Source organism: Hemicordylus capensis, chromosome 3 (genome assembly GCF_027244095.1).
Source record: "Hemicordylus capensis ecotype Gifberg chromosome 3, rHemCap1.1.pri, whole genome shotgun sequence".
Lineage (NCBI taxonomy): Eukaryota > Metazoa > Chordata > Lepidosauria > Squamata > Cordylidae > Hemicordylus > Hemicordylus capensis.
The window spans coordinates 98259753-98287460 of NC_069659.1; the positions used below are offsets into that span (position 1 = coordinate 98259753).

At 42.5% G+C, this 27708-nt stretch overlaps 1 protein-coding gene and 1 long non-coding RNA gene across 8 annotated transcripts in view; one reads left to right on the forward strand and one right to left on the reverse strand.

Annotated features, from left to right (window-relative positions):
- KDM6A (lysine demethylase 6A) overlaps positions 1–25644 on the reverse strand; it is a 255888-nt gene extending 230244 nt beyond the window's left edge. For 3 of the 7 annotated variants that reach the window (XM_053304862.1, XM_053304861.1, XM_053304864.1), the window contains exons 1-3: positions 25300–25643; positions 23363–24242; positions 23011–23074 (exon numbers count right to left, since the gene is read on the reverse strand). In XM_053304862.1, the coding sequence (XP_053160837.1) occupies positions 23011–23074; positions 23363–23529 (231 nt within the window). In that variant the 5' untranslated portion in view covers positions 23530–24242; positions 25300–25643. Of the gene's footprint in view, positions 1–23010; positions 23075–23362; positions 24243–25299 lie in introns of all 7 variants that reach the window. The other 4 variants (XM_053304859.1, XM_053304860.1, XM_053304865.1 and 1 more) reach the window with 4 other exon arrangements.
- Positions 23422–26917, forward strand: LOC128349013 (uncharacterized). Its single transcript, XR_008318491.1, has 2 exons — positions 23422–23540; positions 26097–26917. It is a non-coding gene; the product is annotated as an uncharacterized LOC128349013 (long non-coding RNA).
- Positions 26918–27708: the final 791 nt, after the last annotated feature.

Here is a 27708-nt window from a genome sequence, read left to right on the forward strand (position 1 = left end):
AAAGAACACCATACCTACTGTGAGACATGGAGGAGGCTCGGTCATGTTTTGGGGCTGATTTGCTGCGTCTGGCACGGGGTGCCTTGAGTCTGCAGAAAAATACAGGTTGCTTACCTGTAACTTAAGATCTGGAAGTGATCCGTTGTAGTCATATGGAATGGGTTCTGCGCCTGCACAGTGACCTCACAGGCTGATTGATTAGCTCATGATGCCCCCTCCCGCCTGCACGTGCTGTGCTGAGTTGTTAAAAGAGGTGGTTGGGGCGTCCATTTTCCAGTTTCTCGTAGACCACCCAAGGTGACGATCCACAAGTTGAACTGTAACGTATTCTTCGCCATTTTGTATAGTTGGTACTGCAGCAGGGACGGCTGGGAGGGGCTTATGACTACAACGGATCACTTCCAGATCTTAAGTTACAGGTAAGCAACCTGTATATCTGGATCGTGATCCGTTGTGGTCATAAGGAATGCGTGTTTAGCTAGCTTTTCCTCTAGGAGTTGGGTGCAGTAACCCATGCTCATGACAACACCCTTTTAAGGACATTCCTCCCAAAATCTGCCTCCTTAGCCATCCGCAAATCTAACGCATAATGCTTGATGAACGGCAGCTGTGACGACCATGTGGCTGCCATGCAGATATCAGTCATCCTGATGCCAGACAAGTGTGCTGCGGAGGTCGCATATGCCCTAGTTGAGTGAGCACGTACAGTCTTTGGTGGGGCAACACCTTGACACTTATATGCCAGGCAAATAGTTTCCACCAACCAATGAGCCAGGAGTTGGCGTGAAATTGGGCAACCTTTACATTTCCCCTTGAATCCAATAAAGAGTTTTAGTCTTTCTGTAACTCTGTGTCCTTTGCAAATAGAACAAGAGAGCTCTTTGCACGTCCAAGGAATGAAGAGCCAACTCTAAGAGCCAACTCTCACACAGCATTTTGAAAGAAGGTAGGCAATACGACTTCTTGGTTAATATGGAAGTCTGTCACAGAAGTCTGTCTTTTAGTGCGAAAGCATGGGTCTAATCTCATGACCACTTTGTGAGGATAGAACTGAGTGCATGGTTTATCTACCCAAAGGGCCGTCAACTCCCGCTTCGCAGACGTGATTGCTACTAAAAAAGCAGTCTTTAATGTAAGAAGCCTGAGGGGCACGATACGTCTTGAGGAGTGGTGTGCAAGGGCTTCACTCCCCTACCCTTCATATTGGTTCTGAAACACTTCCATTCGAAGGATGTGATGCGTGCTGCATCGATGTTGACGTCGACATTGAGGGAATTGTCAATGTTGATGGTAGCTCTGATGTCATAGGTAACGGCATCGATGGAACCGTCGATGTTGAAGGATGTAGGAATACATGCAGTGGAGAGCAAGAAGGCGTTTTTGGTGGAGGCTGCAGCTCATTCTCATCCTGGTCAAAATACACTCCAGTGCTCAGGAAACAATGGAAGGTTGATCCCGATGGCGTAGTCCATCAGGTCTCTAAGGTCAGTATGCTGATATCTGTCCTGTGCCAGCAACCCCGGTGTTCTCGGTGTAGAAGGAGACTGGTTTGGGGTCCGTGCTGGAGACAGTAAGCGAATTAGCCTTCCCGATGTCGATGGAGCAACTTGTCTCACTTCCAACGTCAACATCGATGTTGAGGTCTGTATCGCCGTACTAGGCAGCGAATCAACATGTGACCTAGCATTTACAGTAGTAGACTCATCCAAGTCGCCCTCAAATCCTTGCACCACCGTCAGGGAAGGGGTATGATGCTTCTTCGCCTCAGAATCCCTGGATGTCATTTTTTCTTGGTGCCCACGTTCTTTAGGCTTGTGATGTCTCTTGGAAACATCCTTAGACTTTTTGAAGTCGCTGTCTCCCAATTTCGCCATGTCCTTCAACGCGGTTTTAGATTGCTGATGGGCAGTTCCACGGATCACTAGCTGTGTCTCCTTGGCAACCTTTGACGTCGAAGAGCTCGATGCCAACTTTGATGCTGACTTCGCTGTCGAAACAGATGCCGAGGTTGTTGAGGTATCAGGGTATGGCGTTGGCGGACAGAGCGCTTCGTCATACAGTGCCGCCCAAAGTCTAAGAGCCCTGTTTTGTTTTGTTTGTTTGGAGAAAGAGCAACAAACTTTACACGCTGCAGTGTTGTGCTCTTCTCCCAGGCACATTAGACAAGATTCGTGATAGTCTGTTGAGGGAAGTTTTGCGCGGCATTTTACACACCGCTTAAATGTCTTTTTAACTTCCATTATCGGAAACACAACGATCTCCTCAAGGCCAGTCCGTTAGCCTTTCCGAGGGTCAACTGCCAGACAAACAAACTATCTTTCGTCAGAACTTGTCCATTATTCAAATACTATCCGTATGCCGATCCATGTCAAGTCCATAAATATCCGTCAATACAAGGCCAAATCCGTAGTCAAATTACAAGTCAAAAATCCGTTTTATCAAATTCCGAGGAGCTTCAGCAACAAGGTTTGAATGCTAAGGCTGTCAAAGAGAAAGTGGGAAATGGACACTCCAACCGCCTCTTTTAACAACTCAGCACAGCACGTGCAGGCAGGAGGGAGCGTCACGAGGAGCTAATCAATCAGCCCGTGAGGTCACTGCACAGGTGCAGAACCCATTTCTTATGACCACAACGGATCACGATCCAGATCAATGAAATCTCAAGACTATCAAGACATTCTGGAGCGAAACTTACTGCCCAGTGTCAGAAAGCTCTGTCTCAGTCGCAGGTCATGGATCCTAGGATAATGGCCCAAAACACACAGCTAAAAGCACCCAAGAATGGCTAAGAACAAAACATTGGACTATTCTGAAATGGCCTTCTATGAGCCCCGATTTGAATCCTATCAAACATATATGTAAAGAACTGAACATGCATTCTGGAGAAGGTAACCTTCAAACCTGACACAGCTGGAGCAGTTTGCTCAGGAAGAGTGGGCCAAATTACTTGTTGACAGGTGCAGAAACCTCATTGAGAGCTACAGGAATCGCTTGTTTGCAGTGACTGCCACTAAAGGTTGTGCAACAAAATATTAGGTTAAGGGTCCCATCATTTTTGTCCATGCCATTTTCATTTGTGTTATTATTTGAAATATTCTGTTGCATCAAAACTCTAAAGTAAAGTCTGATTTTTGTTAAATGTGGAATAAACAATGATGGGTGCCAATTACTTTTGTCAGTTTCAAGTTATTTCAGAGACAATTGTGGGTTCTTTTTTCATGGAGGGGTACCAACACATTTGTCCACATGTGTATGTGGTTCTGCTCTGTCCCCTTCTGTTTTATCTGAATCCTTTGCACCCTCACACTTTAAAGGATGGCATTTGCCGAACCGGATACTATCCAGCTCCCATTGGATGGGAGGCGTCATTTTAGTAGCCGAACCGGATACTATCCAGCTCCCATTGGCCCCAGGCGTCATTTTAAAATCTGTTCTGCAACTTTTTTTTATTTTAAGCACCAGCAGTCTGGTTCCATCTTGGTTCAAGTGCAGGCCATCCCTTTTGTACACACCTTGCTTCCCCCAAAATGTACCCCAGTGCCTAACAAATCTAAACCCCAACTTCCGGCACCAATATCTCATCCACACATTGAAACCCCTCAGCTCTTCCTGTCTCAATGTACCTGCACGTGGAACAGGTAGCATTTCTGAGAATGCTGCCTTGGGGGTCCTGGACTTCAATATGCTACCTATCAGCCTAAATTTCGCTTCCACGACTTCCCGACTACATTTCCCCACATTGTTGGTGCCAACGTACACCATGACAGCTGTCTCCTCCCCAGCACTGCCTAAGAGCCTATCTAGACGCTATGTGATGTCTGCAACCTTTGCACCAGGCAGGCAAGTCTCCATGCGGTCAATACGCGGGTCGCAAACCCAGCTCCCTATACCTCTAACGATCAAAATCACCCACTACAAGGAGGCCCCCACTGCCAGAGGACTATCCCCTGTGCGAGATGATATGGGCTCATCTTCCACGGAAGGGGTCCCTTCTAAAGGAGCATTTCCCTCTTCCTCAGACTGATGTCCTCCTTCCCCAAGACCTTCATTCTCCTTGTCAGCAGAGAAACTATCAGCCCTGGAGATGGGTGCCTCTACCACATCCCTGAAGGTCACATTGGCATGCCTCTCTGAGCTTCTCCAGATCTGCCACCTTGGTCTCCAGGAAACGAACTTGTTCCCTGAGAGCCTTGAGCTCCTTGCACCGAGCATACACCCATGACTTCTGCCCATGGGGCAAATAGCCATACATGTGGCACTTTGTGCAATACAATGGGCAGTGCCCCCTCCCCTGCTGACTGTCTATCTTCATACTGGTTTTGTTGGCTGTTTACAGTATTTAGAGATAGTTTATTAGAAGGATAGGTCTCTACTGTAGTGGCCAGCTATTTAACTGTCCAAATAGCCTTTCTCAAGAATATGACGGAGGAATTTGTACTTGCCTTCTCTTCTCCACCGGGCTCCTTGTGATCACAGGGGCTTGTTCCAGGCTCCCCCGCACACTTCTCACTAAACTCCTGTAAAACTCCAACGTCCTGTTTGCTATCCCTGTTCACTATGTTCTGTTCACTATGCTCTCAGGCCTTCACCTCTTATGTAGAGAGTAGGCTTCCAACTGAGACACAGGATGTGCGTCAAAAGAATGTCAAAGGAATGTGGGGCCTCCCACAGCCCTAGCTGACTCCAGCCCCTCCAGGCAGAGACTAACAAAAACACTCGAGTTTTATAGCCCTGGCAAATAACACCCACCCACACACAGACTAGGACTTGTCCCTTACAGAGAAACCAGCCCCTCAAAATCTCCCCTCCTCCTGTTAGTTTGTTTGAAGGGGGGAAAGGCTAGGTGGTGTTCTGTTTAGAAAAGCTTGCTCACCTCCTCAGGCTGCTTCTGTTCTCCCAGAGTAGGCTTCAAACTCTCTCTCCCTTCCATTCCCCTCCTCCCTTCTGGGACACATCCCTCTTCAGTCTCACCATGATCTCTCCCCATCTAATTGCCCTTCCTCCATCAGTTATTCCATTTAGTGAGAGAATATGAGGTTCCGCATGGGTTAAAATGCTTTTACTGAACATTTACACACATGTACTGCATTTGCTCAGGTACAAGAGGCTTAACTTAGGCTAATGCAAGGTAGGGAGCTTTACATAGTAGCCAATCTTTTGAAACATACAGATGGGAAAAATGAGTATCATATTATACAAAGGATCTTGGACAAAAAACTTATCAATAGAGATGTGCGACACCTCCTTAGGGAAGCACCAAACTGGTTTGGGCACCCGCATCCAAACTGGTTCAGCGGAGCAGATAAGCAGGCCCTTACCTGCTGCTCTGCAACCCCACTGCTTTTCCAGGCACAGCACTCACTTTACAAAAGGTCATGTGTGGCTGCAGCGCTGCTCCCAGAAGCCTGCGCATGGTGTTAGCATACACAGGCTGTTTGGAGGGCTGTTTGGAGCAGTGCTGCAGCCACAAGGCCTTTTGTAAAGCAAGTGTTGTGCCAGGGAAAGCGGTGGGGTGGCAGAACAGTAGATAAGGACTTGATTATCTGGTTTTTTAAAGGAACTGATCCCTGACCCGCCCTCAGCTGCCCAAGCCAGTTCAGGCACATCTCTACTTATCAAACTCCTTCCTAAACTTTGTTAATTTTACCAACATTTTCATGGAAAATACAAGGGTAAAAATTAAGGCTCTTTATAGATTACAGCTGAATATGTTAATTATCTTAATTCTAAGTGGCACCTCCAAACTATGTAATTTTTAAGCTGGACAGTTTTACCGTTTTCTTACACAATAGAGTGTAAGACAGCTCCAACTTGTTATCAGTCAAAATTGAATTCACTATTTATCTCCATAACTGCACATATTAATTGTTTAAGCGGAGCTACTGTCCACAAGAGATATACAAGTATACAGACAAGAGATATACAAGTATACAGGCTTGACTATGAAATGCAAGTAGTCCGAGAAAGCATTTTCTGGGACTGAACAACAGAAAGGATTATGCTCCAATATTTGTGTTAAAGTTAAAGGTCATTTTCTTAGAAGCAATTTCAATTATAGTCAAGGTTTCAAGAGGGGAGGGGAAGGGACAGAACAGGAGGGATTTCAGCAACAAATTCAAGAAAGATGGGTTACTGTAGCTTGGCAATTGCTACACGAAGAGTTATGTATAGTTACAGCAAGATACTTCATATAAATCTTTAAAATTTTTGTAAGTTCAAACTCACTGAGGATTCCATTGCCCTGCCCCATTTTTGCCTAAGAGTGGTAATTACCACTCTTACCACTAGTCATGAGATCACCACTAGTCATGAGAGAGGGCTGGCTCAGACTGCTTAAACCACAGTATATAACAGCATGTTTGGAGCTTGAATTGGATGTTCCAATCATTGCATCACATGATTACGCAGAGTTAGAGACGGCATGCCAGGGCCAGAGTGGCATGCTCTTATCATACACATGTGCTGGACTGCTGTTTGGACAATTAATCTGAACCAGCCTGTAGTCTTATTCAAAGGGAATTTCTTGGGGGAGGGGAGGGAGATGGTGGTTGCTGGAGGTTGAGAAAGTCAGAATTTCTTGCCCCAGCTCTTAACCCAAGAAGAGATTGCACAAACTCTGTCCCCGTGTTCTCCACCTTAGAAAATAGGAAGGGAATTTTGTATTAGCTCAAATTAAAATCCTTGAAGAACACCTTGTTGACCTTCAGGACACATGCAAAACCATTTTTGTTTCAGAATGCCTTTAACCCCACGCACAGCTGTATAATACTTAAACTAATTGTATTTGGGGTTTGTATTAATGTTATTGTTTTATATTTGGCAATATTTAAATATAGTGTTGTGATTATTGTTTTGCAAATTTAGAATGTTTTATAGAAAAAACAGTAAATAAATTATGAAGCCCCTTAGGAGGTTAAGTCACCACAGGTTGCTTTCCATGCCCTAGCAAGTACTACCATTAAAAAGCATGTGCAAATGCTATTCAAAGAAGATCCCAGCATTAGGCTTACCAAACACTGCCACCTCAAGAGAACTGCAGTAGGCTCAAGCCAGAAGCTCATTAGAGCTGGAGAGGGGTTATGTGTGATGGAGTAAGCCAGTCTTATCAACTGCAGATGCAGTAGTGTACTCTTGTCCCACCCTTCTGAAAGCTCAGCCAAGCCTAGCTGTAACTTCCATGTGAACTATGCTCTGTTTCCAAGACTTATTGCAAGTTCTTAAAGACCAACTGCTTTCAACAGCTCTCATGCTCCACCTGCCTCGCAGGGTTGGGGTAATCTCAGACTTGGCTAATGAAGTTCTGTTTATCATACCCTCTGAATGGGTTATACTGAATAAAACAAAACATTGTAACAAATGAAGTAAAACAATCTATGGATTGGATCTTAAGCAGCGCATGTGCAAGCTCCCACAAGCAAGCTTCTGCCACTTACTCCCCACAGCAGCCCCTGAAGAGGCCAGGGAGACCATCAACAGCAGTGTTCACCAACAGACATCACCACAGAATGAATTTATGCTCAACTTGGGTGCTGCTGCAAACAAACTGTTGCATACATCCCACAGGCTAGTAAAATGATAGGACAGTATATATATATGAAACACACCACTCTTTCAAATACATACAATTAAGATTTCCAAGTAATCCCAAGCTTCCCCATACAATCAAGTCAAATAAAAGTGCCTTACTCCCATTTTTTCCATTCATCCACCATAACAATTATTCCATTACCATCCCACTAAAATGCTCCATAACTTATTCTCAATGAAGATTTACAGCAGACATGAAATTCTGAAGAAAAAATGAAATGTATATAAGCAATTAACATTTCATAAACTCATTAATAAAAGTATACACAAAAATTAAGTCCACTAAATTAGCTATTTAAAACCAACCTGAACCCTATACTGAGGACATGTATGTAAACGTGTCCCCGTAGACTATTCCCAACACTAACACAGAGCAACTTTGACAGCTGGTTATTAGAGTTCCAAGGAAAAACATTCACAACACTTCAATTCTACACACTCACTCTCCCTTATTTTTCAGCTGGCAATTTTTATTTATTTATTTATTTATCTAACTTCTATACCGCCCAAACTTTTGTCTCTGGGCAGTTAATATAAAAACTATTAAAACACATAAAAGTTAAAAATGCAACAATTTAAAAACAGCCATAAAATTAAAGACAGACAGTAGTTCCTACAACTACAATTATATTTAAGTATCAGTCTACCAAGCCCCTTTACACACATACAAGAGTTTTCACAATAGCAATAGCACTTACATTTATATACCGCTCTATAGCCGGAGCTCTCTAAGCGGTTTACAATGATGTAGCATATTGCCCCCAACATTCTGGGTACTCATTTTACCGACCTCGGAAGGATGGAAGGCTGAGCAACCTTGAGCACAAGGCTTTTGTATCCCATTGCACACAATCCTAGCAAAGACAAATACATAAGCTTGCAGCCATAGCTTGAGATACAGTGTGAGGGACAGTGCCATTTGAAGGAGAAAGGGCAAACCTGACCACAGACTTCTCTGAAGCACACTAATACATTCAATTTAATCTTGCCAAATGTCACCTTTCCCCACTCTATGCGCGCACACACACACACACACACATATACACACTCACACTCAAACAGGGAAAAGCAATATGCAATCAAAGTTGAATCCATTTTACCGACTTAAGGGTGAAAGTTACCAACAAATTGTAATTAAAACCACCATCTCCTGACTCCCTTCCCATATGATTATGATTATTTTAGCCTTGTAATTATACAGTTGCCTAGGGCAAGTAAAAGTTATTCTGAGGGTAACCAAACATAGCCCCTCCACCTAGACAAAGTACACAAATCCAGCAGCCATCGTGCTGTGCTGTCCCCACAACTAGGGAAATCTAGTATTGCCACAGCAGCTGCATTTTGCCTTTTCCTCTTTCACCTGACACAGAAGCCACACTCATGTTCTGTTCAACACTCATACAATCTGGATACAGTGTCCACAGGTACAGATCTGTACGTGGATATAGTTATTCACATGTTATGTTGAAGCACATTTCTTATCTGTACCATGCATTTGAGAAACCTGACAAGTGCAATCATTCATGCAAAAACATGTGTGTGCATGCATACAGACATCTGTATGTAAGAGCAACATAATGTCTGAATAGGGTTAGAGTACAGACAGACTAGAAGCAGCCGTGCTGGAGGAACACAGGCAGTGGCCACAGCACCCTGCTATGTAATCCCTGCTTCTGCTGTTTCCTGCTGTATGTGAGTTCTGTACTGGTTTTATAGCTTGAAGACCAAAAGGCAGGGAAGGAGTTGAAAGAGCTGCCACCTTAGCACTGTTCCATTTTTTATATTTCCACCATGAAATTGATAAGTATTCCTAGAACATCTAACAATTTCACACCTGTCAATTCTTCCCAAACACCTCATGTTATGGTCTAAAAGCCACAGCTGAGTGGCTTACAGGACCAAGTAAAATATCACAAAATAGTGAGTAAGCTTCCAGTTATTTTCTTCAGACTTAAGCAGGTTATTAAGCAGGGGAGTGAAATTGGGCATTATGGAAAACTCAAAAGGCAGAGATGTGGGTTTTCCAGAAAAATTACAAGTTGTTCTAGTAATAACTGATCAGTCTACTTTCATTTCACTGTCTCTACAAGTGGACTAAATTTAGTTCAAATAGAGGTCCACAAGTTATATCTCTTGCACCTCTAATGTTCATGCATCCACCATCTTGGATCAGAGTGGATGACATCATCACAAACTACGCTCTTGAGGAGTCCCTACCACTGTACCTGGTTTGGTTCATATTGGTTCAGGCGTTGCGAAGTTGATGTGGGGCAGGACACACAGACACAGACACAGACACAGACACAGACACAGACACAGACACAGACACAGACACAGACACAGACACAGACACAATGCCGGGCGATCTCACAAGCCTACTGGAAAGTAGGCTAAAAATGGGGAAACTTTCTGGGGAAATCTACCATTTTCTCATTTTTAAAAAGAAAATTTTAATATGCAAATTTTCCTGAAGCACTAAATAGATTGTGATCTGATCTGGCATATTATTTGACCTATATATTTAATTTTTAAAAACCCACCAGATTTATTTATCTGTACCACAACAATCTCAAAGTTTCTAAAGTAGCCAAGCAATTAACTGAAATATTTAATTGGGAGTGCAGGATCAATCAACACAATATTGTTTAAATGTTAAACTGAAACAAATTCAAAGCTGTATAGGGAAAGAAATTATTTTTATTGAAGTAATAAATCAATTAAACATTTATGTATTCTCTCACACACTTCTGAGGGATAAACACCTGAAAAATATTAATTACAGCTTTGAAATTGCCAGGCTTAATACTGCACTGGCATTCATTTATAGTTATTTATGAAACAATTTCCACACAAAAAAAGTATGGAAAAATCATCCAGAAAATTTCCCATTTTTGAAAATTTTTAACTCAAATTCTGCTGTTTGTAACAGACATAAGATGGAGTGCAGGTGATATGATGCAGACTAAATTCAATTAAACCATGCTAGATCCAAAACAGATTTCAGATTGTACCAAGGACAGAAGTGGAGGAACAACAATTATGGTTTCTTTGATCCAGGAGCAAAGAAAACCAAACAAGCACACTTTTCATTCTATATAATAGAGAGAAAGACATACTACTGCCTAGCTTTGCTTTGATGCTCACACATATACCCTTTAATATGCTTTACAGTAGCAGAGGTATGCAGAGCTGCCACATCCCAAAGCAGTAATGCTGTTTCTTATCCCTCAAAATGTATTGAATATTTTGCTTGAGGAGTTCTAAGTCCACTTCAAATTTCATTTTAGAAAAATTTTATAGCAAACTAATTCAGACTAAGCACACACTGTCTCTAATCTCTGGAGATTCCAAAAAGACATCATGACAACCACTGACAGACCTATAATCTGAATTTATCTAATTCCCCTTATCTAAGCTAATGGTCATCACTACATTTTATAGCACTGAATTCCATAAATTAGGAATGTGTTGTGTGAATAATTTTTTTAGTCTGTTCTCATTCTACTGCCCATCAACAAACCTATAAAGTTAGTAATTCTTAGGGCAGCAAAGCACTACAATACTTAAATATAAAGGCTGAAACATTCTCCTTACCCACTGAGATCAGCAAAGGCTCTCTTTCTCAATACCCCTCCATTTGCAGAGGTTAAGGTCAAGTAGGGAGCATTGCAGAGCTTACTGCAGAGTGGCTTCTACTCACTAGAGCTCCCTAAAAGGGAGATAACCTGCCTACACAGCTTGCAATGGAAGATGAAAAATATTTTATCATCCATTGAAGTCTTCTGTCCAATGACTCAATTTGTTCAAATCTGACTTGTCACATTGTTTCAACTGCTGTCTTATTCCATTTCACATATATTTTAATTTTTAAAAAATATTATACAAATTTATTAATATGGCAATTTCATTACCTAGATTTGCTGGTTCATAAAGAAATAAACTTATTTCTCATGCAATTAATACTTTTATTCATACAAGCAAACACAGAAGTCCCTAAAGAATGCCACATCAAGAAAACGATTTAGCAAAAAGCAATTACACTTCAGTATGAAGTAAAACTGTGACAAAGATTTCACACACATTAATTTTAAAAGGTCTACTTTAAGGGTTCCCTGATTTATTTATTAAAAAGGGAAGGTTTTCATAGCATATCATCCTTTTTAATTACAGAAAATATTTTCAAAACTGAACCACAAAGAATCCTATAGTGATATTTGCACTAGAAATGGGAAAATTAAAGCATAAGGCTTAAAGATGACCATGGAACACTAACATGCTATTTCCATACAGTATCTACAAACATTATGAGAGCACACATCCTACACCTTTCTAAAGATTCCATAACATATTAGTTGAATATATTAGTACACCACAGCATTCAAGAGGTATCACTTCAGATACATATAGCAATCTATTTAGCATTTTTACCCTGTCCCTTGAAAACACGTGTCAAAACAATGATTATTAGCCCTACAATCAATCAACAGTGTGTGCCCAGCACAAGTAATGTGGAATTTCTGGAAATATTTGAATGCGTCCTAATCAAAAGGGATTTGATTTAGTACAATTCAATTATGTGTAGCTTTGATTTTAATATATCCCTGTTTACAATCCAGCCACCATTAATAACAAATAAACTGACTGTGTGTCTGTGATGTATTTTGATAGACAGATAAGTGCAGCAAACTAGGGATAGTCACCCCAAAAAAGGTAATTACAACTTTAAAATTGTCTGATTTGGCTGCACCAATATCCATTAATGTTACTAGTTAATTTCATGAAACAATACATTTGTACATTTCTACAATTGTCTGCAACAACAAAAAAGTCTAGTAGAGGAAAATTATCTACCTCACCGCTATAAATATTTTTATCCAAAGATTCACAGTCATGACTTGTGGAAGAAATTATGTGATTCAGTGTTGCAAGTATTAGAAAAAGTTATCTTTAGATACAGAGAGATATCTCAAATGGTTCTACTCCTTTAAAATTCTGAAATATCCAACAGATATAAGTATATTTGACAGGTTCAAGTAAACCATGGTTTATTTAGTCATGAACACGATATGAGCCCAGACACATCCTTCTTCCTTTACCTCCTTGGCATGCAACCCAGGATAATTTTGGTTTATTAAACCATAGTTCCACAGCTCATCTGAATCCAGATGAGCTTTAACTGTGGTTTACAAACCATGATCAAACCAGCATTTGAAGCTAAGCCACAATGATGTGGTTTAACCAAGCCATACTGTCAACATTAGCAATTGAAATGAGAAAGAAAGGGTAGTAGGAAAGAGGGAGTATGCAGGCTCAGACCACATTCACAACCAAATAAACCTTGGTTTATCAGGTCACCTGAACCCAGCCACTGTGTTTTAGATGAAATTTAATTTTAACATTTATGTAACTTAAGCTACTGGCTTTAACAAAAATGATCATTCCAAGACATTAAATATACTTGCTATTTCTTTTACAAAGAATGCATGAGTACAAAAGCTAAAAACTGATTCACCTTTTAAGGTGACTAGCCAAACAGCTTTCCAAAATGTTTCCAAGAGGGGGGAAAGGCAGAAGAAATAAGTGCAAAAAAGAATTCTCTCTTTCATATACTTTCCCTCCCTCCTCTTCTCTTTCCTCAGCTATTTTCCTAAAGAAAAAAGTAGGCAAGAAGCAGAATTCTTGTTTGAGCTTGTGCATCTATCCATTCCCCACTACCACTTTTTGTTTTTCTGAGACTTTCCCAGATCAAAGAGAGAGCAAGCAAACAGCCTGAAGAGGGAAGATGGAGTGCGGATAACATGACTTGTGCTGGAGTTAACTTTTAAACAACTTGGGTCCAGGGTACTTTAAGGTCTACCTTACTCCAGATGAATCTGCCTACCTGTTAAGCAAATCTGAGGTCATCCTTCAAGTCCCATTACCAGCAGAGGCAAGGCTGCTGCAGATCGAGGACAGGGCCTTTTTAGAACTATGCCCAGGATTTTCAAATTCTTCCCCACACTTGGCCCCTAAAATTGCTGCCTTAAGTAAACCACCCAGAGATGCAAATTTTGGGCAGTATAGAAATATTTCAAATAAATAAAATTGAGGACTATTAAAAACACTCTTTCAGATGAGCCTATGCCAGGACTTAACAATTCCCAGGCACCAACTTGCTGTGGCCCTGAACCAGGCAAAAAGATCAGGCGAAGTGAGAAGCAAAGTGGAAGCAGGTTGCTCCCTCTTTGTACTAGTTGTGTTGGTCCATTGCCTGCCCGAGCCAGATGGACGCAGCCAGGAGTGAGCAAGCTAGATGTGGGCCAGTAAGCAGTGCTCTCTCTAAGTTTTTTAATCTGTGTGCAGTATGAGTTTTGTTCTGTGTGGGAGTATCAAGGCAGTGTGTGCATACATGCATTCAGAGTGGGGCCTTCCTGATTCAACCTGAGCGGGATCTAAAATTAACTGAGCAGACATCAAAAGACTTGTGAGAATAGACACGTGCACACGCCTTAGAGGGAACACTGCCAGTAAGGCACCCACCGCTTTTTCCGGGCCAAAACAGAAAACCACAAACAAATCCCCAAACAACACACACACTAACAAAAATCCAAGGGGGGGTGAGGGACCAGGACAGGATCATTTTCTCTTTCCTCCCTTGTCACTATCCTCATCCCCCACCTGGTCTTTTGGCACAGCCTACCTTGGGGCGCATCCTACCAGCCTCCACTTGCTCTTTTTATACTTTTGGTTTTGTTTGGGCCCAGATCCTGCTGGCTTGTCACATTCCTCACCACTGTTCCCTAAAATTAACCACTCTTCTCTCTAAGGCGTGTGCACATGCATGCACCCACACAAGTTTTCTGATGTCCACTCAGTCAATTTTAGATCCCGTTCAGACTGAATTAGGAAGGCCCCACTCTGAATGCATCTGTACACACAGTGCCTAGATACTGCCACCCAGAACAAAACTCATTCCGCACAGAGATGAAAAATATTAGAGGGACCACTGTTACTCATCCTTCTCCAGGGCCGGGTTTGATGCTAGGGCAGCAGAGAGGGTTTGGCAAGTTGGAGGACAGGCTAGTTACTCCAAAGCAACTGCTTCTACTCCTCTTGTCCTATTGCCTTGCCAGAAAGATGACGAGCCAGACATGGGCATTCATGACCCCGAGCAACATAAACACACACAGAGCATGCTTGAGCTGGAAGCATCGCTATCACTTTAAAAGCACAGCCTCCCTTCCCATGCAGCCAAGATCTGAGCAAATTTCAAGTTGCACTTGCTCCAAAAGCAGAAAAGAGAATGAAGCAACATGGAAAAGGGACCACACCATGCAAAGGCAGGCTGGGAAAGAAGAGAAAGGCAGGCAGGCAGGCAAAGTGGGGAGAGAAAGCCCACATGGAGCTGCCACACAGGAAGATCGCCTTACTAGGAGAGCTGAAGAAGTGGGGAGAAAGTGCACAACCCTGCCCTCCCCTTTTGTCACTTTTTCAACAGCTATTGGGGCTCGACACTGTTTGGCTGTGCTGCCTCTCAGGTCCTTCACAAGGGAGAGTGCCTGGAGTGAGCTAGGCAGAGGATTCTGAATATAAGATAACCTCCCAATTTCTAAAATCAAAGACTTTGGAGAAAACCTTGTTGTGGATTTTGGTAAATACAGTAGTTAGGATGCTAGGGAACAAGCAGAGATGTGGATTTCCAATAAAGTTTTCAACTGGGAAGTTTTCCCATACAACTCCCCACCCTAAAAAAAAAAAAAAAAATTACATTAATTTTTTTCAGCGCAACAGTTTGACTCCTAATACAATATAGATAATGGTATTGCTCAGAAAATATGGATTCATTTAACACAATCAGGAATCATTCTTAGGCCTGTGAGATAGAATCTATGACTCCAACAGAAATACACCATCCTCCCACAGCCATTCTCCTCCCCACCCTTCAAAAATGTTACTATACAAGTTCCCCTGATGCCCTAGACAAGGCTTCCCCAAACTGCGGCCCTCCAGATGTTGATGAACTACAACCCCCAGCATACCCAGCCACAATAAATTGTGGCTCGGGATGCTGGGAGTTGTAGTTCAGCAACATCTGGAGGGCCGCAGTTTGGGGACGCCTGCCCTAGACTGACTGTGATCTGATTTGGCATGTTATCTATCTGCCCTATCTATCTACGTATCTATCAACCTACCTCTACAATATTAATTTCATTTTATTTCAGGTTTTTCAGGTAGTCAAGTAGAAATTTTAGAAATGGAAGTACACTCAATTTTAATTGGTTCTGTAATTCTACCCAGCTTTCAGTTTGCCAAACAAAGTGAAAATATAGACATGAGGAATTTTGTTGTTAGTAATTAAGTAACATGAGCTCTTTAAATAGCTTAAGTGCAAATGTATTAAAGCCCTCCCAAATAATTGAGGCCTAGCTATCATATAAATTTTAACAAGGTATCTATAAAATTCAATCAACTACAAATTAAACAAATTATTATGTTTACTTCATATTTACAGAAAAATTGAAAATACTGATTTCAATGCAAAGTATTATGTTTTAAAACAGATGTAAAACTGTGATAATCTCAAGAATGTACTTAAAACAGAATTTAGAAAAAGGTCGATTCTGAAAATGCTATAATAAACTGACGAAAAAGTAGTAGTTATCAGGGAGATATGCCAAACATTTAAGCATCAAACCACTGTTTAAAAAAATAATCCAGCACTAGATTTATACTGTAATATAATGCACAAAAAATTGATCTAGAATAATATATTCCTCTAACAATATTTATTGGTATCTCAGTGACTGCTCTGAAAGTTTTGTTGGTTGCACTGCTAGTTTCCACAGTTAGCCAATTTAAATCCCAATCTAGAGGACGACGCAATGAGTTCTACATGAGTTGTGAAGTTTTTGAATCTATTTTTGCCAGAAGCAGTTCCTGTGTAATGCAATAAGACCTCCTCTCTCTCTCCCTCCCACCCAAAGCCACCAACTCAGGATTCAGATGGACTACTGGAAAAAGAAGTACAACATCTAGGTGCATGCAAACCTTCTAAAGGGAGCTCATGTTACAATGAAAATCTAATCTTAAAGTGCAATAAGATCACCAAGACAAGATTTACATATGCATTGGTAAAGCAGCAATTTACACAGAATCACTTAAGTTTTTTGCAGGAGTACTTAGGGCATCACTACCTAGATTCCTCTCTTCACAACACCACCAATACATTAAGTAAAATCCATTTTATAGCATTATTCTGTTTTCTGACCATAGCAAAAATTTAATCTAGAACCCCACTGCCACAAGTGGACACAAAACTTTCAACTAAAACTAACTACTTACTGCTTTAGAGCTCTGCTCAATTAGGAGGAAATATGCACAAAATTGATTCTTGGCACTCATTAGAAGAGGCCGTATTATGAAACTTCCATGCACCTGATACCATAATAAAGTAAAGATTACATTTTACTATGACTTGGCATTTTTGATAATGTGAGCCATTGCTTGATATTTATACCACCTCAAACTTATGTCTCTGGGTAGTTTACAACAAGATTTTAAAAAAGTAAAACATTAGTAAAAAACAAAAACAAGAAATTTAAAACACAACAATTTAAAAACTTTAAAACAATATTCTAAAAACAACATTAAAACAATCAAAACAATATCAGTTAAAAGCCTGGGTAAACAGATGCATCTTTAAAGACTTTTTAAAAGTTGTCAGAGATGGGGAGGCTCTTCTCTCACTAGGGTGCGCATTCTAAAGCCTCAGGGCAGCAATGGAAAAGGCCTGTGCTGAGTAGCCATCAGACGAACCAGTGGCAAATGCAGATGGACCGCTCCTGATTATCTCAATGGGCGTTGGGGTTCATGACGAAGACGTTCTCTTAAATACTCAGGGCCCAAGCTGTTTAGGGCTTTATAGGTTATAACCAGCACCTTGTATTTTGCCCAGAAACATATCAGCAGCCAGTGTAACTCCTTCAATACAGGAGTAATAGGATCTCTCCTAGATGACCCAGAGACCAGCCTGGCTGCCACATTCTGGACCAACTGTAGTTTCTGGACTACGTACAAGGGTAGCCCCACATAGAGTGCATTGCAGTAATCCAGTCTGGAGGTTACCAGCAGATGTACCACTGTTTTGAGGTCGTCTATTTCAAGAAACGAATGCAGCTCGCGTTATCAGCCAAAGATGATAGAAGGCACTTCTGGCCACTGCCTCAACCTGGGACATCAGGGAGAGACTTGGATTCAAAAGCACCCCTAGACTGCGTACCTGTTCTTTCTGGGGAAGTGTGACCCCATCCAGAACAGGCAGATCAAAATCGTCTCCCAAGTTTCAACCCCGCACAATGAGTACCTCCATCTTATTTGGATTCAGTCTGTTTGTTATCCCTCATCCAGCCCATTACTGCCTCCAAGCAGGCATTTAGGGAGGTTATGCCCTCTCCCAATGATGCTGACATGGAGAAATAGATTTGGGTTTCATCAGCATACTGATAGCACCCTGCACCAAATCTCCTGATGATCTCTCCTAGCGGTTTCATGTAGATGTTAAACAACATCGGAGACAATATGGAGGCCTGAGGGACACCATACAAAAGTTCAGATTTTGAAAAACAACAGTCTATTCAGTTAGACCTACAATCCACTGCATGCTTACTTTGAAGCAAGTTCCACTAAACATAAAACTTATTTCCAAGTCAACATGCATACAATCAGGTTCAACAGATGCAGTCCTTAGTGTTTACTTACACTGAAACAAAGGTGGTTGGGATTGGAGAGAAAGCTGCATATTCTCCAATAATTCCAGTAACGTGATTACAAGATCACACACCAATATAAAGACATAGGGGGAAAACTCAGAAGCATCAAGTTCAGCATGATGTTTACATAACCCATAGTAAACACACAAAATCACAACTTTAGCTATCGATTACAAAGAATTTTAGTCAACTTAATATTTTTGTACTAATTTCATTCAATATATTACCACCACTACACACACCCAATTATTTAACCAGCTGTTGCCTAAAAAAAAGCATACTAAACTACAACAAAGACATATAATGAGAACACCTTTACTCCATGTTATTATCTTCACAAATAAAGGAGATGCAACAGTAAGACTTCCAATGAAAAAGTATTTACAGTAGTCTGTCATGTATATTATATTATAATATAATTAAATTAAATTATATTATAATATAATATACATTACTAGAGTACTGTCAAAAAGAACCCTAGAACTGAGGATGGATTTAAGAGTACATCTATCATGTCCATCACAGGCAAATTCTACACAATCACACATACAGGAACACAGCTGTATAGCAATAAAACATCACTAAGGTATCAATGACAACTGTGACTGCATATATCTAGGTGTGATCAGGAAAGAAATCATCCGCTACCGCAAAGATGAAACTGCAACTGTAGATATGAATTTGGCAAGCATGTCCAATTCCATGCTAACATACACTAAATGCTAACTTTACATCTAAACTTTAGAAGAAATAGATCTCTATTCCACTTTTCCATCACACAATTTTCCAACATATCATTTAATTGGTAAATTAATAGACTGTATACCAAAACTTTATACTCAGCTCATACATGAGTACATTGATCCCACATAATGTGGTGTGCACTACTCTGCTTTGTCAACCAACCATTTAAGTTTGAATGGTTTTAGCACCCTGCTACTAGAGATATCCTGCCGAATAGCGTGTATAGCAAACAACAACATTGCTGTTGTACAAATAGTAACCAGCTGTTCCATGGGTGTACAGAACAGCTATAAGATCCAAGAACAAAACCAGAAAAAATTGTTTACTACCAGAAAGTTTTCACAGTACTCATCCACCAGTGCTTAAGTGTAAGCCAGAAAACAAGCCATCATCCTGCCCTGCCCCACCCCCATATTAAACACAGAAGCAGACTATGTATCCTTATTCAAAGCAGGATATCAGAAAACAATGTTTCTAGCACATCCAATTTCCTTATCAGCTCCGTGCTTCAAATGAATATGGGCTTGTAAACATTAAAGCAGACCCCCACAAAGAAGCATTAGACTAGTATTTCCTCCCAGCCAGCACAAAAAGTACAGAAAACAGGAGTCTGCTTTTTCCCTGCTCTGTCAGAGCACTAGTCAAACTGCATCCCGTACCAGAAAATCAGAGCAGAAGCAGGCATGTACATCATAGTTTATCTCTACTCCTCAATCCAAGCAGTATTCATTTCCCAATGCCAACAAGGATAATTCTGCTTTTCAAAATAGACCTAAAAATACCCTCATAAGGGCTTACCACCATATTGTCATTAGGCTACTATGTACCCAGGAATGCTAACTTTCCATCTAATGAAACAATACTAATAGCAACTTTGAAACATTACGTTTAACCAAAATGATATTTAGCAGCAGAGGGGAGAAACCAAATCCTCTCAGGAGTACAACCCACATCATGAGCTAGCTCCCATCTCCCACAGCAAGCTCACCTGATCCAGTATCTACAACAAGGATCTTAAGAATTCCAAGACAAATGAGACGTCTTGGGATTACCATGGATCGAGAAAGTACTCAACAGAAAAGTCCTACAGTTCCCCAGTTCTCATCCAGGCATGTTGCTCAGCATCCACATCTTCAGAAGCAGTAGCCAGTACCTTCCAACACAGAGATCAGGCCACTGCTATCTCTAAGCTGTGCACATGGTCACAAGTTTTCTGATGTCTGCTCAGTTAATTTTAGATCCCGCTCAGGTTGAATTAGGAAGGCCCCACTCTGAATGCATGTGCGCACACAGTGCCTTGATACGGCTATCCAGAACAAAACTCATTCCACACAGAGATGAAAAAAAATTATAGAGGGTCCTCTGGATCAGACCCCTCACGTATCTTCCAACACAGAAACCAGAGTATTTTCCCAATCTTTTCAAGCATCTTGCTAGTCCTTCCTGCCTTGCCCATCTGAAAAGACTTCATAGTCCTCACCAAAACCACCAATGAACAATGCAAACAACCAGTATCACAGGGATTAGAAGGCTCACAAGGATTCCAATTGTCCCAACTGGCTGCTTATATTTTGCCCTTTAAGAAGTCATAGTAGTTTAGGGAATATGCTGAGCACAAGTGGTATTCCCTGGCTGATTACTACTGTAGTAGAGGAGCTTTTCACCTTCAAAAGTTGTGCATTGTTCACTACTAATGACATCAGCTGTTGCACCAGTTATGGTCTGACACAAGATTTTCACTATCTCCAAACCATGACTGGCACTAACCAACTGTTTCTCTGTGGTCCTGCTACCCAAGCCATAACGTTTATTTCTCCGAGACAAACCCACACCAGTCTGGAACCAGCCCTTGTTTATCTCCCACCTCTCTCAATTATAACCCTTGTTTGCCAGTGACATGTTGGTAAGCCCCACTACATGAGGCCTGGGACATAACTCATTCAATGAAACAACCCAATTGCTCTAAGTCTATCTGTCCTGACTTGTCATTTCCGCACACCTATCATTTAACCTGTTAATCTGTTATTCAGAAGCAGTAAATCAAATCAGAAAAAGGTGAAAGGGATAAGATCACAACATGCTATTCTCGTTATACATACTCAAGCAACATTACTTCACAATTTCTGAAGTTCAATAAAAACCCACTAAAATAATTTACATACTGGCCCTTTCAAATTCACAAGGCATAGGTACACACAAGACATACCAAGGGTCAAGCTCATTAACACAAATATTTTAAGATTCCTCAAGATTGCAGTTATAGACAAATACGTATGTACACTAAACACCTATAAGGGATAAAGGCAGGCACACATGAAAGCAGGCACATGAGTTGTTAGTACAATTAAAAAGATAATTCCACATACATTCAGGCTGCTCATTTGCGGACTGATACCTAATTTTTTTTTAAAAGCATAAGCTCCTCTACGATATTACAATCTCAAATTCTGATAATCCTTAACACATCAGAAGTTATATAATAAATTTAGATTGTTACTAAAACATCTGGTACACAAGAGTTCCAACACTTAATTGCAACGAAGGTCAAGAACACAGAAGAGACTTTCATTACATAAAAACAAAACAACAAAAAAAAAGATTTGGGGGTGATGGTATTATTCACCGAACAACAAGTTCTAAAGGTCTAAAGTAGACTAACTCAAAGTAACTGCATAATTTTAAAATGAAATAGTTTTGTTTACATCCAACCTAAACAATAAGATGTCAATATACAAAAGCTAGCTATGAAAAAGGAACTAGAGATGCCAAATGATTAAGCACATTATAACCTTTCTTGATCTTCAATAATGGATAAAATTGCCCAGAAAATTAAAATTATCATGTCAAGGCTCTATAGTCTTTGTCAGTAGATTATGTATACATAGCTAAATGTGCCACAGGTTAATAAGGTTCATTCCCAGCTTCAGAACTACATTATCCTACTTTAGAAAATCAAGCAAAGAGAAAAACTCTTTTGACACATTTGTAGAGTGTGCCTATGTACCTGCTGAAAGCTGCACACTTCAGTTAATGCACATATTCATTTCTACTATTTATTTCCCTGTTTATCTCCTCCCACCCGTTTTCTCTCCTCCCTGTCCGGCCATCTTGGGCCGACAGGAGCAGCCATTACTTAACTAAATGACAGGACCAAGAACTTTTTACAGGGAAAAAAACCCATTTATCTTTATATACTCGGGTGTACAACACCAGCCTGGCCATATTCCCTGACAAAATGCAGGGTGAGGTGGGAAAAGTCTGGAGAAAGCGAATCACTCAAGGAAGTTGGTTTGAGAAAAGATGGAACGAGAGAGTAAACAAAACACTTTGCGACTGACTCCTAAAAGTGACATAGTATGGAAAGCAAGAGACCACATTTCTTCACGGCTTCTTCTACTTTGATAAATTCAGGAAGAACCATTCTGTTCAGTGCAGCTTTCTCTCCTTCGAGAAAAAGAGGCTAAAAACAGGAGAAAAAGGTGGTCTAGGCTGGTGAATGGCAACTAAGTAATGCCCGATCTGCCGATTCTTCACAAAGATTCTTCCCAGCTGGAGCGATTCGAGCCTGATGCACAGGCATACTCTGTCCTACTTTTTGGGCAAAGCCCAGGAAGTAGCTAAGAGGACTTTTCCACGCCACGCACCCATCTCTTTCCCCAGTACCGGGGGTGGTGCTGGCGATGGAGACAGGGAAGGAAGGCGGCACCTCTTAGGCACACACCGCGCGCCAGCGAAAAGAATAGCCATTCTGGCCAGAAAGAGGTGCTCGCAGTGCAGCTCGACCCAAGTCTCCTGGCGGGTCTTACGGGCGCAATGTAACGGTTTAATTCCTCTGCTCCCCGAGAGAGAGAGCGAGAGAGAGCGACACACACACGGGAGGAGAGGGTGGCTCCCTCGCTGGTTGCCTCCTCCCCCACCCGAGTCCCCTTACCTTTAACAGCAAGGCCTTCGTTCTGGCGCCATCTTCATGAAGCCTCAGAAATCCAAAGAGTCGGCTGCAGGAGGGGGGGGGAAGCGGGAGAGAGAGGTTGAGAAATACAGCCACCTTAGTGGAGTCCCCCCCGCCCCCCGCCCCACGCCCCGAACGGACAGCTTCACTCGCTCCCTCTCACTCGCTGGCAGCGGCCGAGCCCGCACTCCGGCCCAAGAGCCCCGCCACACTCCTGCTCGCTTTCCCTCCCCCGCTCTCCCTCGCACACGCACACACTCGCACACCGCGGGCAGACAGGCGGGCGAGAAAGAACACCGGGCGAGCCGGGACGCGGAGACTGCCGTTCGGGTACCTGTCGAGGCCAGAGAGGACTTCTTTTTCCTCCGCTGTCAGGCTGGCGAAGTCCTCCTCGCTCTGGCCGCTCGCTTTCCCCGCCGCCATTTTCTTTTCCTCATCACCGAAAGAAGCAGTAGAGGCGGCGGCGGCAGCAGCGGCGAGCGACACTCCACACGATTTCATGGAAACGCAACGTAATTAACTCACGATCGCAAGCCCCCCCTCCCCGCGCGCCCCCAACACCCCCCCAGTGCCGGGCGGGGCGGGGTGCCCGACACACACGCACACCACCACAACTTTTATTACAACAACAACAGCCGGCAGGGAGGGGGAGGGAGAGGGAGGCGGGGGGAAGCCCCGCTGCTCGGAGGAGGAGGAGGGAGAGGAGGAGGGAGGAAGCCCCAGCGCTGGAGACTGGGGGGAGAGGGAGGGGGAGGAGGAGGAGGAGGCGGCTGTTGCTGCTGTTGGCGGTGACGGCGGCGGAGCAGCAGTGTTTACATCGCTGCTGAGCCGCCAGCCACGGCGACCAGGAGTGAGTGGAGTCGGGGTGACAGGGGCCCACGCGCGCCCGCCTGGGGTGTATTTGTTGCCTGTACAAACTTCCCCAGCAGCTGCACAAAGTTGTTGTAATTGTGTCACACAGCGAACCCCACGCCGCCACCGTGACCCCCCCTCCCCACCCCGCTTGCCTGTGCCCACGCAGCCAATCGCCACGCACAAGCTTGCGCATGTGACCTTTGTTGACTTACGTCAGTTATAGCGCTCTTCTACCGCTACGCTCGAGCTTGGTAGCCGCGCCGCTTCTTCCAAGGGGCTATGGTCAAATGGAATGGAATCATAACTTCGGGTTCCCTGCTAAGTTCATAGAATGCTCCATGCGCGGCGGAGGGCAACAGCTGTAGAACAGGAAAAGGTTTCGTTGCGGGATTTTTAAGTAGTCAGGCCTTCTACCCTAGTAATAATAATAATTACGTAAATAGACATTTCTTACAATGGCCCACACCTTTTATATTTTTCATGACAGGCAGCATTCAACAGCTGGAAGTGCATCTATCGCAGACTTGATTTCCTGAATTTCTGCATATCTATATTTTAAATAAGACGATATAGTGGCGATGATATACGCATTCTCCCTTACTCCATTAAGTCCGCTTTAATGCGTGATTTAAAAGGCAGCACGACAGACATAAATTCAGTGCGTGCAGCTTTTTCCTGTGCATAAAGATCCATAGATGTGAGAGATTATACCTAATGGATTTCTCTCTATTGAACAATCTTTAAAGGTGCAGGAACTTTTCTCCCAAGCAAATATCAACTTTGTATCTATAATACTAAAATATAGTTTTGTTTTATTTATATACATATACATATATGTATAATATTTATGTTTCATTTGTGACAGGATACGGGTCTCAAACATAAAATGCGATCTCTTAAAGATCTGTCCAGCAGACACCTTTGTGAACAAATGCACATTTTCCTTTTTGCTCTTCCGTCTAATTGCTCAAAAACCATATCTATTTTCTAGCAAATCATATATTCTAAATAGGGAGTAACATGTTTTACATAGTTGTATAGCATTACTAGGATTGAGAAGTTCTGTTCCGATAGCCAATAGAAAAAACAGGCTCATCCAGCGAGCAAAAGAAATTTGGGCTAAAAGGTATTATTTATTCCAAAGCACTTAAAGGAAAAGGAGTCTCTAACCCTGTCCTGCTTGTGGGGTGTTTTTCTCCTACATACTGTGTACCTTCCCCACTCATGCCCCATGTGGAAAATTCTGTAATCGGAAACCGGAAATTAGGGCTCCGTGAGACTCGCTTCTTGCATCTCTTTGGCTCCGACCATCAGTACTGGTTACACTCCATTGGCCATGAGGGTGGGGTTTCTGTACACGAAGGGTTGTTATTCAGCCGTTAGCAAGTCAATCAAATGGCTTTGTCAGTTACTCACGGAGAGCAAGTTCGTATGTGCCCTTTAAATTAGGTGCAGGGAGACTTCAGCTGTAAGGAGAGCAGTTGTTCGCGGGGGGAGGGCATGAGGTGTCTGATGGTTGTTATGTTAGATAATTCTTTTTGTTGATGCTGGAAGAGATTACTGTGTGGATCTGCAAGTCTTATTGTCATCTTCCCGGAGAGGGTGGGGTCTCAGCTCCAGCGGCGGCGCACCCCACTCCCGCCTTTCCCTGGGCTGGGGCGTGGTTCTCCTGGCACCCAAGAATAATAATGGCTTCCTTCTCGCGGCGCCGTGTGTGTGCGCGCGGGCGCGCGCGCATAAAGGACAGTCGGTCCCGGCTTGGAGCCGAGTCCTCCGGGACGCCCTGGAGAGGCGGCTCGCGAAGGCGCGCCCTGGCCTTGCGAGGGGCTGCCTTGGGCTCAGCGGCATCGGCTCCGGTCCCATAAGCAGACTTTGGGGGAGGCGGTGTTTTGCTGCTCTGCTCCGAGCCCGATGAATTCTGCGCGGAAGGAGCAGTTCTGCTGCCGCGTCTGAAGCCAAGACTACCTGGCCGCCGAGCCCAGGGAGTCACTTGCAACACCAAAACGACCCGTTCCCTTTCCTAGGAACTGGGGACAGTAGCTAATTGCGGGTTGTTTCGGCATTCGCTTCAAAAAGTAATACCGTACTGAATAAAACTGCTCGAGTCGATTGACGTCTGTCACCCCAGACGTCTGTGACAGGGATCTCTTTCAGGCGCTCCTTCTATGTGGTTTACCTTTCCTGATAATTGTCTTGTTTGGGGTTTGTTATAGAGGGGGGAGCAAGCCACTTAGTTGGTGAAAAACGATATAATGCAAGTTCAAACGTTTCCTGGCTCTGGAACCTAGCGAAGACACGTGCATGAGGATTTTAACTGTGCTCAGTGAAGATGAGAGACGAAGATGCACCATGAATCCTTATCTGCACAGGCGATTCACTATTATTATCTTCTCATATGCATAATTTTGTGTCTATGTAAGGTAGTCTGTCAAAACAGAGCTGGGGAATGTGTTATTGCTGAAATAATAAAGCAAAGGTTTTGTCTTGTAATTATGTCTCAAAATTCTCTTTAAAATACTGTATACAGTGAGAGCAGAATTGTTACTGAATTAAGGTAGTACTTGTGAGAGGTGGGAAATCTGAACTGTAATTGCTTACACTTTTACCTTAAAACATTTTATATAAAGTAACTGCCTGAGTTACTAGTGCAATGCCATGTTTTTTAATGAAGAATTGGTAGAGTACCCTAAACATTTATAAGTGTGCTGCAGTTCTTAGACTTGAGTTGTTAAATCAGTCATGGGTTTCCACACTGACCACAGGTAGATACTTCTTCTACTTCAGGTCCTGATTTTTAGACTCCATATAATCAGGACTGGTTTCAGGGGGCCTTCAGCAAACTGGTCTTAGGCCCAGAGAACCACTCATCCACAAGATGGAGGCTATAGGCACAGGGTTAGTCTCTGAGTATACATCCTTCTGATGATTCTGGACAACTGTCCAGTGATGCTGTTCTTGCATAAAATACTGCTGTACCTCTCTGTAGTTTTGTAAAAAATAAACCATGGTTATGAATTGCCTAAGCTGAAAAATATATGAAATGTATTCTGTTTTTGTTATTTTACAATTAAGTATCTGAAGTCATCTTTTCCCCTAACTTGTTTGAATAGTTGTGCTTTAGAGAAAAGTGACTTGTGTCAAACCATATTCTCTGGTACTGCAAGATAGTCCCTTGTCACTCTGTGGAGGCAGTACACCTTATTTGAAGCAAAGATGTAAATGTGACCTTAATAAGTACTGATTTGAACAATTCTTAATTCCACATCTCAGCTATGTGAAAACATACATCTATTCTAGGGATGGGATGACTTAAGACTTATATCTGCTTCCTCAAGAATCCCAATTGTCTACAGTGTGGTCTAAATTTACAAAAAAAGTGCATACTTTGGATTTCCTAACAGTTAAGCCATTCAGGGCTGCTCAGCTGCAACTCTCCTGCAGATGTTGGCCTACAGCTCCCATAATACCTGGCTATTGGCCACTGTGGCTGGGGATTATGGGAGCTGTAGTCTAAAAAACAGCTGGAGGGAGCTAAATTGAGCAAGCTTGGTGCAGAGAGAGCAACCTGGCTATTGGCCACTGTGGCTGGGGATTGTGGGAGTTGTAGAGCCAAAGTTGAGCAGGCTGGCCAGCATAATTCAACCCAAGAATGTGGACAAGGTGGCTTATAGAATTTTACCAAGTTAAACCGACTGGTTGGAGATGGGTAGTTAATATCATATTCATTTGGAGGTGCTCCCCCACTCTTCTCTAGGAGGGAAAATTAAATCTTCACTTTTTAGGCAAGATACTTGCGAGGGTGGTGTCTGTTCAACCTGAGACTCT